The following is a 15677-nucleotide window of genomic DNA, read 5'->3' as shown; positions in this document are numbered from 1 at the left end:
CTTCTTGAAACTGAGTGTTTGAATGAGAAATTTGAGGGAAGAAATAAAGAGACGATGAGGGACGAGTATCGTGAATTTGAAAGAGATTTGAGGGAAGAAACAAAATTCGAATTCTGCGGGATTTAGGGAGAGTTCGAGTTACTGTGAAATTTGGGGAGAGAAAGGTATATGGAAGAATGGAGAAATTAAGGGATTTGAAAAATCGATTGAGAGGAGAGATTAGGGATCATGAAGAAGAAGAAATAAACGAATTTGAAGAATGAAGAATTGGAGAAGAACGCAACTGAATGAGTAAAATGAAAAAAAAAAAAAAAAACAAGTGAGGAGGCGCGTGTGTATTATGGATAGAGGAAATAGAGAGTGTATGGAGATTTTCTAAAAAATATTACATGGCTAAATCTGAAAGAGTAGAGGAATTGAGCATGTACTAGTACTATATGCTTTCTTGTCTTGCTGAATTCTGTTTTCAACATACCGAATAAACTTTGTATTACGTTCTATTCGATTCTATATTTTACACCAAACATAGACTTAGCAACCTATTCCTTTAACCCTTGAAGAACATAAGAAGTTCCAAACAGCACAAATGTACTATCAATGTGCTCACTACATTAGCAAATCACGGAAGATTAGAAAAATTCAAGAGCAAATATGAAGCAGGAATAACTGAGATTTTCTTAAGCAAGTTGAGATTCAATTCCCGTTTTCGGTTGCTCCTGTGTCCTCAGCAATCATAATCTCCATATCCCGTACATCTCGCTTCAGAACACTTCCAAGTCTTGCTATGGCCTCCATTTGCTGCTGTAAGACCTGCTTGCACAAGGTATATATGTGTTATCCCACTTACGTAGTTTAAAAAGAACAGCAAACAAAGATGTTAAGCAATCTTACCTCCTGCAGGTCAGTCAGACTCTGTTCATGAATTTTTGTTGATCCCGGAAGATAAACTGGGCCACCAAATCCATTGCTCTTAGCCTGAACACGAGATACAGTTAATAGATTTTGTACCCTCCTAGTGAGTTCCGCTCCGGATCCTTTCAGCTGAAAAGATATTTTCTTTCATGTTAGTTACACTTGCATATAAGCAAACAACAAAGCAGGAGGAGGCAGACAAAAATTTTTACCTGTCTAGTTATTGTGGCTAATTTCTCAGCAAGTTCAGCTTCCCCTTTTGTCAGGGGTATACGGCATCCTTTTCCCTCGAGTGCCTCCACTATGCGCATTACCTTCAATCACAACACAAGAAGAGCAAGGAATTAAGGAATCCAACCCCACGATGTGTTTATGATTTTTACCAATAAACTAATGCTGCTAATTGGGGAGCACCAGATAGAACAAGAAATGCAAAACACACAGCAGCTGTCCTTACTCTTAAAAGACGTTGCTGGAGAATTTGTTCTTTCTGTTTCAGCCTTTGAATCCAAGGTAGAGTATCAGCTTGAAAATGTCTTTGGAGCTGCCAAAAGCATTGGACAATTGGAAAGATAAGTCATCAAAGTAAAATAATAAAGTCAGTACTGCTTTTGGGAGAGTAAAGGAAGAGCAATACCATTTTCACATTGCTCTGGGTTACACGTAACCTCTCTGCATCAGAAGCTATGACTTCATCTTGGATCTGCAATAGAACGTGAGTCAAACTGTATCCCACAGAGGCTCAGATATGAAAAATGTCAATATCAGAATTTAGTAGATTTGTCTTTTTTTGCCTCAAATACTCACTGGTGGATACAGATCAATACATTCAATATTTAAAGCATTACTACTCTGGTATTAAAATATCTCTACCAAGTAATGAGTTAGTGATCAATTCAGAAAAGCCTAAATCAATGCAAAATGGGAGTTTGATGAGCGATTGAAAAAAGATTCTTGGGAATATGGGTCTGGGAAAGAAGATTCCTGCATTTGGTAGCAGGTTATAAAAATATACACCCAGGTAAAAGATATTTCTGGCAATACGATTTTCCCACGTATATGCTGTTGTCTATCCCGGCATAGGGGGTGGCAATCAAATATTCCTGGGAAACTGAGAACGTGGGATTTATGAAGGGAAATTCCCTTTTGCCTAAAATACGTGCATATTTGTGTAACCTGTGGACTGTTCCTTCCATTTCCGCCTTCTTCTTCTTTGCTGTTGGGACCCACTTCTTCATCTGATATTTTCCAGTTTACTCTATTTTCTCTTTTAACCTTTTAGAAATAATGTAAAAAGATAGGATATATTGTAATTAATGAAACTATGTATTATGTAACATACTGTACATAGAGAAACAATGCTATTATGCATTTATTGTACCTATTATATATAACACACTCCATTGTGTGGTTTAGACACATGAATTCATTTCAATGCTTCTTGATTTCTTATCAGAGGCTAAAAAGGCAACCCTAATCCTAATCTGTGATTCCTGGAGGACCCACTGTCCACCGGTGTAAACATGGTATCAGAGCATTTGGATCCCTCAGCAGATCCTGCACAATTCCTCTTAATTCGACATTAGCCAAAATCTCCATTTCTAAGTCATCCCATTCATAGAACTAAACCTGACAGCTGAAAACTGCACTATCCTAGAGAGAGCACTAGCTTCCTTATTTTCAACACCTAGCTTATATTGTTCATAATATCAAAGCCTGGCAGTTTAGAGACCCATTTCGATGCCCCTCTCCCATTATTCTCTGTTCAGCCAAACATTAGAGGCTTTTCTTGTCTTTGTGCACCCAAAAAATGATTCTCCAACCAGTAATGCCTCCATTTCTGAACTGCAAACACCACACCATTAATTCCTATTTATAAAGCCACTTACTTTGAGGTCTATCTATAACTGTTGACTCCACTGGTTCCCATTTGCATCATGACTGTTCCAATTCCCTTTCTGGACGCATCTGTCTCAACAACAAAGGTCTTCTCAAAATTGAGGACTGCCAGCATAGGTGCTGTAGTGCCATAATTTAGGTACCAGAAAAATGTAGAAAAGGAAATAGAACTGAAATGCAATTGTAGGGATAGTTCTGGATCTCTGAGATGAACTCAGATCCAGTTTAGGAAAAATACGAGAAGAAAGAAAACTGATACAAGCAAACTTGAGGAAGCATTTCTCTCCCAATTCCTAACTCAGGTTTTCCTCAGTCTCTCCCCCCCCCCCTCTCTCTTCACACGGTTATAACCCCCTCACATACATTCTCTCTCCTTCACACACCATGTGCCTACTTCACTCTCAGTGTTAGCCCACTGCACATCAGCAAGGCAGTTGGTCAACATCATCTCTCCCTTCCTCTAAAACATCGTTGAACTCAAAGATGGAGTGAGGAAATGCTCCTTGAACGCAGTTTGCTGCCCCAAAATGTGCTGTCAATTTGGCAACAGCTTGCATGTAATCAACACCCGTGCACAATCTGGAAAAAACGACTATGAAACCCACCACCACCTGGATCCCATTATTGAAAAGATGTGGACCAAGTTGTAGCAAAACAATGATACAACCTCCAAGATACTTTTCACAATTCTCTCTACTACCATCAACATTTATCAAGTCCATTCCCTTCTGATAATAGGTAGACATCCTTGCTCAATCATTTCATAAGTTAACTTCTCAACATTTCTTTGTTACAGTTGAATCTTCATGTTCTTCAATCCGAAAAATTGCATAAGGCATAACCTTGGTTGTGAAATACTAGTAGTCCATTTCACCTCCACATCCCCATCTTTGAAACCAATAACACTGCCAATACAGTGCAGGAAACAGTCATCAGAGAACCCATCCTGATAACCCATTTGGTTCCCAATCTTAAGAAGTAGCATTGGCAATCAAGACATCCAATGACTTTGTTTTTTCTTTATCAGCTTGGTAACCAAATAACCACACTGTTTTTGAACCGCCTTGAACATAATATCACCATACAAACATGAGTAGTCTAGATACTCGACAAGTTTGTAGGCAGTCACAATTTCCTCCATTTTGTTTCCAGCCAAATTATCTGCGACAAATAAGGAATCAGTTTGCCATTGTAACTTTACAATATGCTCCTTTGCGTCCGCACCTTGAACAAAACCCCATCCTCGGCTGCTTAGCCCTTAGAGGATCCAAAGCACCTTATTCCACCACAAACTGATGTGGCCAAAATTCATATGTTAATAACATTCACTGGGAGTAAATTCTGTGGATCTAATCCTGAAGTTTGTTAACCAGGTTTGCTACACAATATCAATCTCAATCTTTATCTCCCCAAAAGAAAACAATTCCCCAATATATTTCTTCTCTTATACCCTTTTGCCATAGTAAGACCACTTGTGGATGCATGTTCATTCCGCTCTACCCTACTTTAAATGATCTAAAGAGTGATTTGATTTCAATTTAAATCCCCTTCATCCAATCCATTTCTACGAATCCAAATAAAGCCTAATTTAATAAAGCAAATAGAGTTTACCTTAAGGCGTTGGGAAAGATCCTTAAAACCCTGAACAACTTGCGGCCACAGACGTTCTCTATCAGCACTTTCCATCCCCTCAAGCTTCCCCATAGCCTCTGCCCACATGATCTAGCAACAAAAACTATTTCCCACAATTAGCCAGAAACTAACTAACTAGAAGCTAAAGAGTTTAGTAGTGGCAAAATATGAACTTACATCTGAAATACCAGCAGGCTTCATCCTAAACTGTGGTTCTGTTACACTGAATAACAAATGCTGCACAAAATCACACAGAAAACCAATCTTAGAAAACATGAAAAGGGTACAATTCTAAACATAAAAAGTTTAAAATTTGAAAATAAAGACGGTGAGAGGAGACCTTAAAAGCGAATTTGGGATTTCCAGGATCTTCCTTGTAAGCATCAACAATTGCTTGAACATCGCGATCGGGGAGAGAGTAAGGAACGGGAGCAACGTTAGCCATCTGAGTAGTCAATTGAGCATTGGGGAATGGAGTGGGTTGTTGTTGCTGTTGTGGTGCGGGAGAATTCTGAAAGGAAAAACCAGTAGAGGGTTGTTGTTGTTGTTGAAAAAGCGGGGTTTGCTGAGGAGTAAAAGGTGAGGAGAAAAGGGAAGAACCAAATGCTGGGGTTGAAGATGGGGTACCAAAGGCTGGAGTTGAAGACGGGGTGCCGAATGCTGGGGTTGAAGCAGAAGGGGTGCCGAAGAGAGAAGGAGAAGGAGAAGAAGAAGGTTGAGCGCCAAACATGGTGCTCTGTTCTGCTCTGCTGTGTGTGCGGCGCTTAGTGTACGCAGTCCAGGGAAAGCCCTAGCTCTTTATGATAGTCACACCACTTCGATGTATCCACGTTCGGAGGCGGCCACCTTGGCAAATGTGGATACTGAACAAGGTTGGTGTGACTTACACCTCGCAGAATTTTACACAAAAGTTGTATTAAGTGGGTGGGTTGTTGTTTTGCGGTCACCTGGGTTGGCCTATTCCAGGTCTTGCCCTATGGTACTTGTCGTTACTGATAGGGCCCTGCTTTGGGTTGTTGCGGTGGCTGAATTCGCCTCGACTCTCTAGGCGGTCTTGTTTGTGTGTTTGGAGCTTGGTGATTACATCTAGCCTCCAAGTCTTGTCGCCACACCTCACGCTCCTTATGCGTGTCTTCTTCCTCCACCATGATAAATTCATGTCCTATGCAGGTTGCCTTGTTAAGTCATTGTTTAGTGATCCCGGTCTCAACCCATGTTTAAAAGCTACCACGCAAACCAAAGGATTAGCATCTTCTATTTGGACGAAAAGTTTACTAAAGCGCTTCATGTATGTCTTAGTCATCTCGCCCTGTTGTTGACGAACATTGAATAAGTGTGCAGTAGTGGCCTTTTGAACTTGGTCTGCCGAAAATTGCGCCAAAATCTTGGTTGACAAGTCACTAAAGTTCCTAACATAATAGAGCGGTTGCTTAATCAACCAAGTCATCGCGTTCCCTTAAACGTTGAAGGCAACAATCTACATTTTACCACATATGTTGCCCCTCCTATCACTATTTCAGTGTTAAAATAGCATAGGTGGTCCACCGGATCGGAATCGCCAACATACATGTCTAATGTCAAAATTTGCAAATGCTTTGGTATATCTATCGCCACCCTACCGGTGAAAAGAGCTGAAACTCCACCACATCCTCCGCCTCGATGTGACCTTCATGGCAAAATTCTCGCATCTAACACAAATACATTATCCGAGCCTTCAAATGCTCATTTTGTCTTTGTACCTCTTGTATGGTGTTTGGAACCTGACATGACGCCCTACTGTAGATTTGGGCCTACAGGGACTGCAACTCTTCCGTCAGCATCTTGATTTGTGACACCCCGGGCCGACAAGGGCGGGGAGTGATCGTCGGTGCAATGAGACACGAACAAGGAGCGGCTCTTGTTAGGAATATAAGCGGAAGGACACATGAATGAACTGATCTCGCACCTGAACAAGATGTATTCAGAGGTTGTATAGGTATGAGACTATACAGTTGAGGAAAGCATCAAAGATTTGAGTGGTACCACAAGATGCATCTTCTTTTCAGGAGCACAGCACATAAAAACTCTAAGGTTAAGTGTGCTTGCTTTGCGCTAATATTAGGATGGGTGACCTTCATGAAAGTTTTCATGGGAAGCACGTGAGTGAGGATAGAACATGCTGGAAAGACTCATGTTGTTACCGTGAAATGAGTCGTCAGATCAGGATGCCATAGGATTCGGGCCCATAACGGCTGAATTGCTAACCTTAGCACCCAAATATGGATCTGGAACACCCTGTCGGTCCAGGCGTAGCCTCCTGCTCCACCTGGACCTCTGGTTTTACAACATGTTCAAGTCGTTGAACTCCATCTAGAACTCCCCCTCTATGTCGTCCTCCGGGACCATGTGTTCAACCACTATGCCTCCCACCTAGAGCTGTCAATACGGGCCAGCCCGACCCATATGGGTCAGCCCGTATGGGTTGGGTTCAAAACGGGTTGGGTTATGTCAACCCGGGGTCTTAACGAGCCAGGAAAATATGAACCCAACCCGACCCGCAACGAGCTCGCGGGTTGGCGGGCTGGCTCGCGGGTTGAGTGAAATAAATATAAAAAATTGAGAAATTGGATTAGAAAATGTTTAAAATGCTATAAAAAAAATAATTTCAAAAAAATACTTATAGAAATTGGTATCAACTCATAAAAAGAGGTTTATCAACGCAATTATTTTTATCTCACATTTGAAATATAGAAAAATAATTTTGTTTACAGGATTTAAGAACACAATTATTTTACTGTCACATTTAAAATGAGATAAATAATATAATAATAATAAATAAAACATAAAAAATTGACTCAAATTAAAAAAAATGAAAATTTCAATTTTTCTATCTAAAATGAATCCATAAAACTAACATGGAATTAAAGAGAAATAAAATAAATTTTTTAATTAAAAATAACTCTAACCCGACGGGTTGGCTCGCTTGACCCGCGGGTTGGCCCGTCTAACCCGCGGGTTAAACGAGCCGGGTTGCGCTAGCCCAAGTTCTTTTCGAGCTAGAATTTAACCAACCCAACCCGGCTCATTTAGCCAACCCGTCGAGCTGGCTCGCGGGTTGGAACCCATATTGACAGCTCTACTCCCACCGACAAGCCCACCAAAACCCTGAGCGTGACAGAGAGCATAACGACGTTGTCCGTACAGTGTCCGCATCAGATCTATGACTCAAACTCTCCTACACGTACCCTCTCAATGTCAACAAAAGAGGCAAGCACGTCAGAGCCACATACAGCACCAATGTTCAGGACCTAGATATGACTAAGACCAAAGACTTTAAAAGGAAACCCTAGCATAGCATAAAAGTAGGAAATATGTCAGAGAATAAAGGTCTTATGTCATAAATGAGGTAAAAGATTCGTTATACAATAAATGACATCCCTTTTATGGTGGGGGGGGTGGTCTAAAACCCTAATATACTTGGACTATTGGGCCTCCTAAATCCTCATCCCAGTAGCCTTTACATAAGAATCACCCTAAGTCTGGTGTCTATCGGGCATGCCCTAACCTGTGCAAGGTCAGGTCGCCATATGCTAACTACATGTTTAGCCTCAGATCATCTACCCACGCCTTGCCTAGCCTTCCCTGGGTTGTCCCAAACTCTAGGTATGGGCGGGTCCTATAGGACTAGGCCCCGCCCAGCCCATGCAAGACAAATTATATCGAGACTCAGAGATCGAGTTAAGTGGGTAAGTCACTCTCCATAAATCCTTTGCTATACACATCACTCAGGGATCAAACCGTGGAATATTTTTTATTCTGACGAACAATTTGTTGGTCTAGTGTTAAGTAAATTAGATCTTCATAAGGATGAGAACACAAATTCGAATCCCCAAAAAAGACATTTATTTGAAGAAACCTGCAACTGTTTCCCAAATAAGTGACGACACAGGTTAAGAAAAAAAATTGTCATATTGTTAGCCTATGAAGACATACTTGAAAAGTTGTAGAACATACAATAGCGTTAACAAAGAATGTCGACGAAGAAGCTTCACTCTACATGACTTAACAAAGTCAAATTAAATGAATAACTGGAGCAAAGACTCGTTGGTTCTTGTCCTTCAAAATTAGCACACAACGGTCTGATATGTACAGTCAAGGTAGGACGCCATAGAACCAGGTGGAAAGGTAGTTTTAAGTTTGAGTTTTAATTTATTTACATTTCTATTTTTTCTCACTATTTTTTTTTTCACTCATTCTTTTTAATATTCTATTACAGCACCTGTTACTCATCTAATTTCTCGTTCTCTCCATTTTCTTCCTTTCTACTTTATGTAAACACAAACGTGTGAATACAAATTTATTGTTGCATCATCATTCTTCCTAGGCTTAAAATTCTAATAGCAGATCTGTCATTTATAATTTAAAAGATTTAGTTTTTGTCATTAATAGTTGACCAAAAGACATTTTTGTCACTAGTACTGTAAAAGTATCTTTTTATGAACTTTAATTTATCAGTTTCTTATTTTAAATTCATATCAGGATTAAATAATTACTAATCATAACCAAAAAAATACTAGTAATTACTAGTCACTTGACAGACTAATAAGTCACTTGATAGACTTTCAAAAAAAAAAAAGTCACTTGATAGAGTCCAGCATTTATAAAAATAACAAAAATAAAAAGTAAATTCACGATCATTGACAATTCATTACTGTAAGAGCATTGGATTGACCACCGTCGGTACGTACTCAAGCAATACAAAACTTTTATTGGTACTATTTTCAAAATAGACTTGTTTCACCCTAAAAGTTCAACATACCTAATAGTATCTTATTCGTTCCAAAGTCTCACAATTAAGTGAGTACCGTACGAGCAGACTAGATGACTTAGTTAAAGAATGATCAGTCAAAGCTAAGGTTGACCGGTTGCACATGACGACCCATTTAATAACAAGCAAGGAAGGACCCTATAGGCAACCTTACTCTTGGGAGACCTTCCATATGGCTTTCTAGAGACTTTTAAAGTCACGTATGATATACTGAGAAGTTATAAATACAAGTGTAGTTGTTCATTTATAGAGCATTTTGCTTATTATACACCACTTTGAGTATGCCCCCCTTTCGTGCATATCTCACTTGTTTACAACTCTTATGGGTCTTTTCGTTTCACATGATGCAATATCTGGACCTCCTATTCTTAGACTGCAAGATTCTCCTTGCTCTTTCACTAGCTTGGGCGTTATAGTGACTTCTACATATAAATTATCAGTTGTGTCAATGCAACTTCATCGCACAAGTTAAGCCAATCAAGCCCACGCACCACCAAGAAGATCATTCGACCAGAGACTTGAAGGCTATTGAATTCGAGGAAGCATTGAATTCATTCGACCAGAGACTTGAAGGCTATTGATTTGCTTTTTCTTATTTCATCGTCTTGGTTTAGCTCTAATTCATGAACCATTAGCGATCCAAGAAGATCATTCAGCTTTAACGTGTTGAGGTCTTTGACTTCTTGGATAGCAGTAACATTTGGTCTCCACTTCTTTGACAACTTAGAATTTTGTTGACTTGATCTGCATTGTCGTATGTTCTACCAAGTTGCCTCATTTTGTTTGTGATCCCTTGGAATCTTGCAAACATATCACTAATGCTCTCGTCTTCCCGCATTTTGAACATCTTATATTGTGTGACCAACATATTTATCTTGGTCTGCTTGACATTTGACGTACCCTCATGAGCTATGGTAAGAGCGTCCCATATCTCCTTTGTTGTCTCATAGCTGTCAACTCTGCCATGCTTTGTTGGGCTTAAGGCGTTGATGAGACACAACTTTGTACTGGAGTTATACTGGTTGTGCACCTTGTGCTCATCGAGCCAACGATCTATTAGAAGAGGTTGTTCAATTGTTGCATCTGTGGGAATATAGTTTCCATTGATCACAATTCCCACACTTTGAAACTCGCAAACTCCATGCATAACCTCATACTCGTTTTCCATTGTAGGTAATCTGATCCATCAAAGTATGGAAATTTAAATGCAGCTTGGATTTTTGGTAGTCCTCGGTTGTCACTGTCAGCCATGGATCTTCATCTCTATCACCTGTTAAGATGCATTAGAAGCCCTTGAGACAAGTTCTGATATCAATTGATAAAAATATGAATGACACAAGAAAGAGAGGTTTGAGTATTAAATAACTATTCAATTTTGAATACCTGACTTTGTGAAATAATAATGCTTAAAGAAATCAAATTTGAATTTGTAAATGAGATTGAATGATATTAGGAAATATAATAATTGTAATGACCAAATTTTAGAATCAAATTTAATAAGTTTGTATAGTAATAAATATTGTGATAAATGATTTTATAATTGTATCAATTTTCATTAATTTGTAGTCATTATTTTAGGACATCATTAATTTCAAAATTTCAAATATTTATGAGATAAAATAATATTTTGAAATATTTATTATCAAGTAAAAAAATGCATCAAATTATATAAGATATCATCATGTTAATAATTATAAGAGATTAATTTCTATGCACCGACGGTGTAAATAAGTTTTACATCGTCATTCAATCACATCCCTCCATTTTGTTATCTCACAATTAATTTTGAATTTAATAATATTAAAATAGAAAATGGAAGGTTGTGAATGAATGATGTTTTTTTTTTATAAGCGTGAATGAATGATGATGTAAATTTTTTTACACCGTCGGTGCACAGAAATTAATCTCTAATTATAGTATGAGACAAGAGTAAAACCAAATCAGATAAAGATTAAGACAACGTAACTGAAAGGAGTTGCTTCTTTTTTATTTTGAAAATAGATTATAGTATAAGAATGGAGAGTCATAAAAAACTTTAAATAATTAATTAATATTACATAATTCCATTTCTTTGATTATTGTAATTTGGGTTGAAAAAGACAAACGAGAATGGAAAGAAGCAAGGATAGGGTCAACCTTCTATAGTTCTATTCTACTTTCCCTGCTTGCCAAAAGGGCCCCACAAAAGACCCATTCATACCAACATTATTAAAACCTCCATCAAACAAAGTGTCCAAAAGTTTCTCTTTCTACCCTTCATTCATTCCTGCTTCCACAATCCCTTCTCATCAAAACCCAAATCATCAAAAGTAAGAAAAGGTTTCTGAAATCTCAGCTACTCAGTGCACAATCACTAGGTCTGCCTCAAACCAAGTGGGTGAGTTGTTGTTTTTCTTGTGTTTGTGAATAATTTTTCATTCTTAATTGCCCTTTTTGGTCTTCTTACATTTTCATGTTTCAGACTTGGTTTGCTTCCATGTAAAAGCTTTAACTTGTGATTACAGGGGTAATTTTGTTGATGGGTGCTTGCTGGAGCAATAAGATAAAGGCTGTGAGTCCTTCCAATACAGGTCAGTTTCTTTCTGGCTTGAATGAAATGATTTTTCTCCAGATTTTGGTTCCTTGGTTGGGGTCTGGAAATGATTATTATTGGACAGGCTTAATGTTGTTAAATTTATGGATAGTTCTACTGTCATGACCATGAATCCTAGTGGGTGTAACATGCTTGAGATCCTTGCAAGTTAAGGCTGCTATGATTTTTCTCATATGGTGATCTATGCTTCATAAAAAAGTTGTTTGGGTTAAGAGACCCATTGAGTTGGTAGACTCTATATTTGGGACTTATTGGGAATGGTAGCTTTTCTATTCCCCTTGAAAACTAATCCATGAAATTTTCACCCATTCCAAACTGATCAGAAGGTTTTCTGAAAATAATACCTCTGAAAGAAAACTAGGACTAAGGGAAATTCTTGTTAAGAAAACATAGGGGTAATTTGGGGTTTAGTGGGAGTTCATAGAAATTTGGTATTATGTGGGATTTGATTTATTTATTGTAAGGCTGATGAGTGTTTTTGTAAACCATTTTGCTTGGAATTGATGTAGGTTTCACTTCTAGAAGTGTCAGCAGGAGTGGCAATGACACCAGCACAGATAGCAGGAACTCGTCAGCCTCCATATCGGTCACTTCTCGAAGCGAGGGTGAGATCTTGCAGTCTTCCAATTTGAAAAGCTTCACCTACAATGAGCTAAGAGCAGCCACGAGAAATTTCCGCCCAGATAGCGTATTAGGGGAGGGGGGATTTGGTTCAGTTTTTAAGGGCTGGATAGATGAGCATTCGCTTACTGCTACCAAACCAGGAATGGGCAGTATTGTTGCTGTCAAGAGGCTTAACCAAGAAGGATTCCAGGGTCACAGAGAATGGTTGGTTAGTATCAATTCTTCTCTGGATACACTCAATCTGTTTCCTCTCTCATGCTTATTATGTTGGCTTTAAATTTTATTTCATTGTACAATAACACAATTAAGCAACTGCAAGCTGTTTTCGGATACTTTTCTAGTGGAACTGGAATTTTTTTACACTTTTTGATCTTTTTGGCTTTATCAGCAAAATCGAGTGACTTAAATATTTCAGTTTGGATGGACTAACTGTGATACTGATCTTGAACCAATGTCCAAAACTGATAGTATATTACACAATAGTTCATTTTCTTGTTTTGTGTTTGATTCACAGGCTGAAATCAACTATCTTGGGCAACTTCAGCATCCTAATCTTGTCAAGTTAATAGGGTACTGCTTTGAGGACGAACATCGGCTTCTGGTTTATGAATTTATGCCTAAGGGTAGCATGGAGAATCATCTGTTCAGAAGTTAGTACCTTCTATTTTAGTTCACCTTGTAACCCTTTCTTCTTTTTCCCCCTTAAAAGATGATTTGTTCCCTCCCTGTCAATACATTTAAAGTTTAATCCTCTTATACTAATGTTGCTCCATAATCATCATTGTTGATACAGGAGGTTCTTATTTTCAGCCATTCTCTTGGAGTTTGCGATTGAAAATAGCCCTTGGGGCTGCAAAGGGTCTTGCTTTTCTCCATAGTACAGAACCTAAAGTCATATACCGTGACTTCAAAACTTCAAATATCCTACTTGACACCGTATGTACATAATTGCAATGTACTCTTTATGGTTGAATATGATGAATTTAGTAGTTGTTTACTGAGCTGCTTTATTGTATGTTGCTTTGCAGAAATATAGTGCCAAACTTTCTGATTTTGGGTTGGCCAGGGATGGGCCAGTTGGTGATAAAAGCCATGTCTCAACTAGGGTCATGGGAACCCGTGGATATGCAGCACCGGAGTATCTAGCAACAGGTATCATCTCTGTTTTTCTCATATTGTATTCCTAACTTAGTTTTTGAGATTTCCTGGATCAGTCTTCCCCTTAATGAGATATGCTTTCATAGGTCTAACTCTATCCGAAAATCTAGTTCAAGGGTGAGGATTGTTCTACCCTATGTAAAGACTTAATTAGCTATATCTCTTGTCAATGTGTGATCTTAACATCCCTCATGCCCAAGGTTGGACATCTGAGGCGTGAATTTTGCAGAACTGGTCATCTGTGAGTGAATCATTTATGATTGGGCCAATGAAAGAATCTATAGGATAGACTCTGATACAATCATAGAACCTGACTCTACACCAAAAGCTAGCTTAGGGTGATGATTGCTCTATCATATATAACGACTTATATAGTCGTAGCTCTAGTCAGTTTGGGATCTAACTATCTCAAAAGGTTAAGTTGATGGGTGTAAACACATGAATGGCTTTTTAGAGTCACTTTCTTTTATTACTCAAATTTTCTGATGTTGTGTTTATACATTATCCTGTCAGTAGGATCTTAGACAGCATCCTTTCATGTATAACAATGCCCTGAATTATTAAGGTTTTATAGAACACCAACTCTCAATATCTCCCCCAGTATCACTTTTCTTTGGATATATTTGCTCATTCATTTCTTCATAAACTATTCAATTGCAAACTTTACCGTGTTTAGAGTTTGTTGCTGCTCTTATGACTTGATCAGCTTTTAGTTTTTCATATCAGTATGCAAGCAATTAATGAATTGTTAGTTAATATATTTTTCATCACTATAATTTATATTTTGCTAGGTCATCTTACTGCCAACAGTGACGTATATAGTTTTGGGGTAGTTCTTCTGGAGATCATATCAGGAAGACGAGCTATAGACAAGAACCAACCAGCTGGAGAGCATAACCTGGTTGAATGGGCCAAGCCTTACCTATCCAACAAACGGAGAGTTTTCCGGGTGATGGATCCGCGTCTGGAAGGACAATATTCCCATAGCCGAGCTCAAGCCGTGGCAGCCCTTGCTATGCGGTGTCTTGATGGAGAGCCTAAGTGCAGGCCAGGCATGGATGAGGTTGTGAAAGCATTGGAGCAGCTTCAGGAACCAAAGGACACACAGAAAAAAGGTGCTGATCCGAAAGGGGACCGCGTTCGAGGTTCCGGCCTCAACCACCAGGCTTCTGGCAAAGGAGGTGCAGATGCTACTAGAAAGGCCACTGCTTATCCCAGACCTTCTGCTTCTTTCCTTCATGCTTGAGAGCAGTTTGTGATGCAGCAAGAATGAAGCAGTTAGATGTGGTTTGATATATATGTAAGCAATGTATAGTTTCTGTAATTTCTATGTTGTATTTTGAGATACACTAGAAATTCTTTTCTTGTGGTCCATGGTGTTCATTGCTTTTGAAGTTTGAACGCTATATAAAACTGCAGCATTAGATATATGGATAATGTGCTACCTTTCTTTTTAATCTCTTTATACGAAAAAGAGTTCTACTTTTTTTTATCTTGCTTTTAATAAGTCGTCACCATTGACTACTTAACTTCCATCCCAACTACCACATTGTGTTGACTACTTTTCAATTTTCGTTTCCCAACCATGATTGCATTGGTGCTTAATTTCAGTGCGTAGTTCATTTCAACCATTTATTTTCTTCATCCATTGCAAGTTTTAAATGCGGTGTTGACATGATCCAACAGTCAAATGGTCTCTCCAATATACCCCTTATGGCCCGTTATTAAGCTATAGAAGGAAGAAAGAAGAATATGCCTGTTAACCTTGGAAAAATGCTATAGTTGTGAAACTTCAGGGAAAGATATTGAGACTAAACTTCCTGAATCTTACAATATCCAAGCTCTGACAGCCTCGCGGGCAGATGGAGATTATTGACCTGGAATTTGACTTCTTGATTTATAAAATTCCTTTTGAACTCATGATATTTTTTCTGCACTACACATTATATCAAATAGCATGCATCGAAGTTCCCTCACTTTAGACACTTTTCTTCCTAAGCACGACTTTGATCCGGTCACGTCCTTGTTCCTCGTACTAGCTCTCGCTTTCTC

At 38.7% G+C, this 15677-nt stretch overlaps 3 protein-coding genes across 4 annotated transcripts; 1 reads left to right on the top strand and 2 right to left on the bottom strand.

Annotated features, from left to right (window-relative positions):
• Window positions 1-400: 400 nt before the first annotated feature.
• LOC130729285 (nuclear pore complex protein NUP54) lies at window positions 401-5235 on the bottom strand. The gene is made up of 8 exons (XM_057580983.1): window positions 4784-5235; window positions 4621-4680; window positions 4423-4533; window positions 1550-1615; window positions 1370-1456; window positions 1125-1226; window positions 892-1041; window positions 401-810 (listed from the first exon to the last, which is right to left on the bottom strand). The coding sequence occupies exons 1-8, from the start codon at window positions 5171-5173 to the stop codon at window positions 694-696; spliced, it is 1083 nt and encodes a 360-aa protein (XP_057436966.1). The 5' UTR covers window positions 5174-5235; the 3' UTR covers window positions 401-693.
• Window positions 5236-9908: 4673 nt separating this feature from the next.
• On the bottom strand, window positions 9909-10418 carry LOC130719338 (uncharacterized). Its single transcript, XM_057569967.1, has one exon. The coding sequence runs from the start codon at window positions 10416-10418 to the stop codon at window positions 9909-9911; it is 510 nt and encodes a 169-aa protein (XP_057425950.1).
• A 1054-nt stretch (window positions 10419-11472) lies between these two features.
• LOC130729284 (probable serine/threonine-protein kinase PBL11) lies at window positions 11473-15082 on the top strand. 2 transcript variants are annotated; one of them, XM_057580981.1, is made up of 7 exons: window positions 11473-11627; window positions 11755-11820; window positions 12353-12675; window positions 12982-13117; window positions 13261-13403; window positions 13496-13619; window positions 14417-15082. In XM_057580981.1, exons 2-7 carry the CDS (start codon window positions 11769-11771, stop codon window positions 14869-14871), a joined length of 1233 nt encoding a protein of 410 aa, XP_057436964.1. In that variant the 5' UTR covers window positions 11473-11627; window positions 11755-11768; the 3' UTR covers window positions 14872-15082. The 2 variants fall into 2 exon arrangements, with proteins under 2 accessions (XP_057436964.1, XP_057436965.1); XM_057580982.1 differs by having other exon boundaries at window positions 11478-11623.
• Window positions 15083-15677: the final 595 nt, after the last annotated feature.

This window comes from Lotus japonicus, chromosome 1 (genome assembly GCF_012489685.1).
Source record: "Lotus japonicus ecotype B-129 chromosome 1, LjGifu_v1.2".
In the NCBI taxonomy this organism is placed as follows: Eukaryota; Viridiplantae; Streptophyta; class Magnoliopsida; order Fabales; family Fabaceae; genus Lotus; species Lotus japonicus.
The sequence above is the reverse complement of the archived record's forward strand: the minus strand, read 5'-3'. Positions and strand labels throughout refer to the sequence as shown.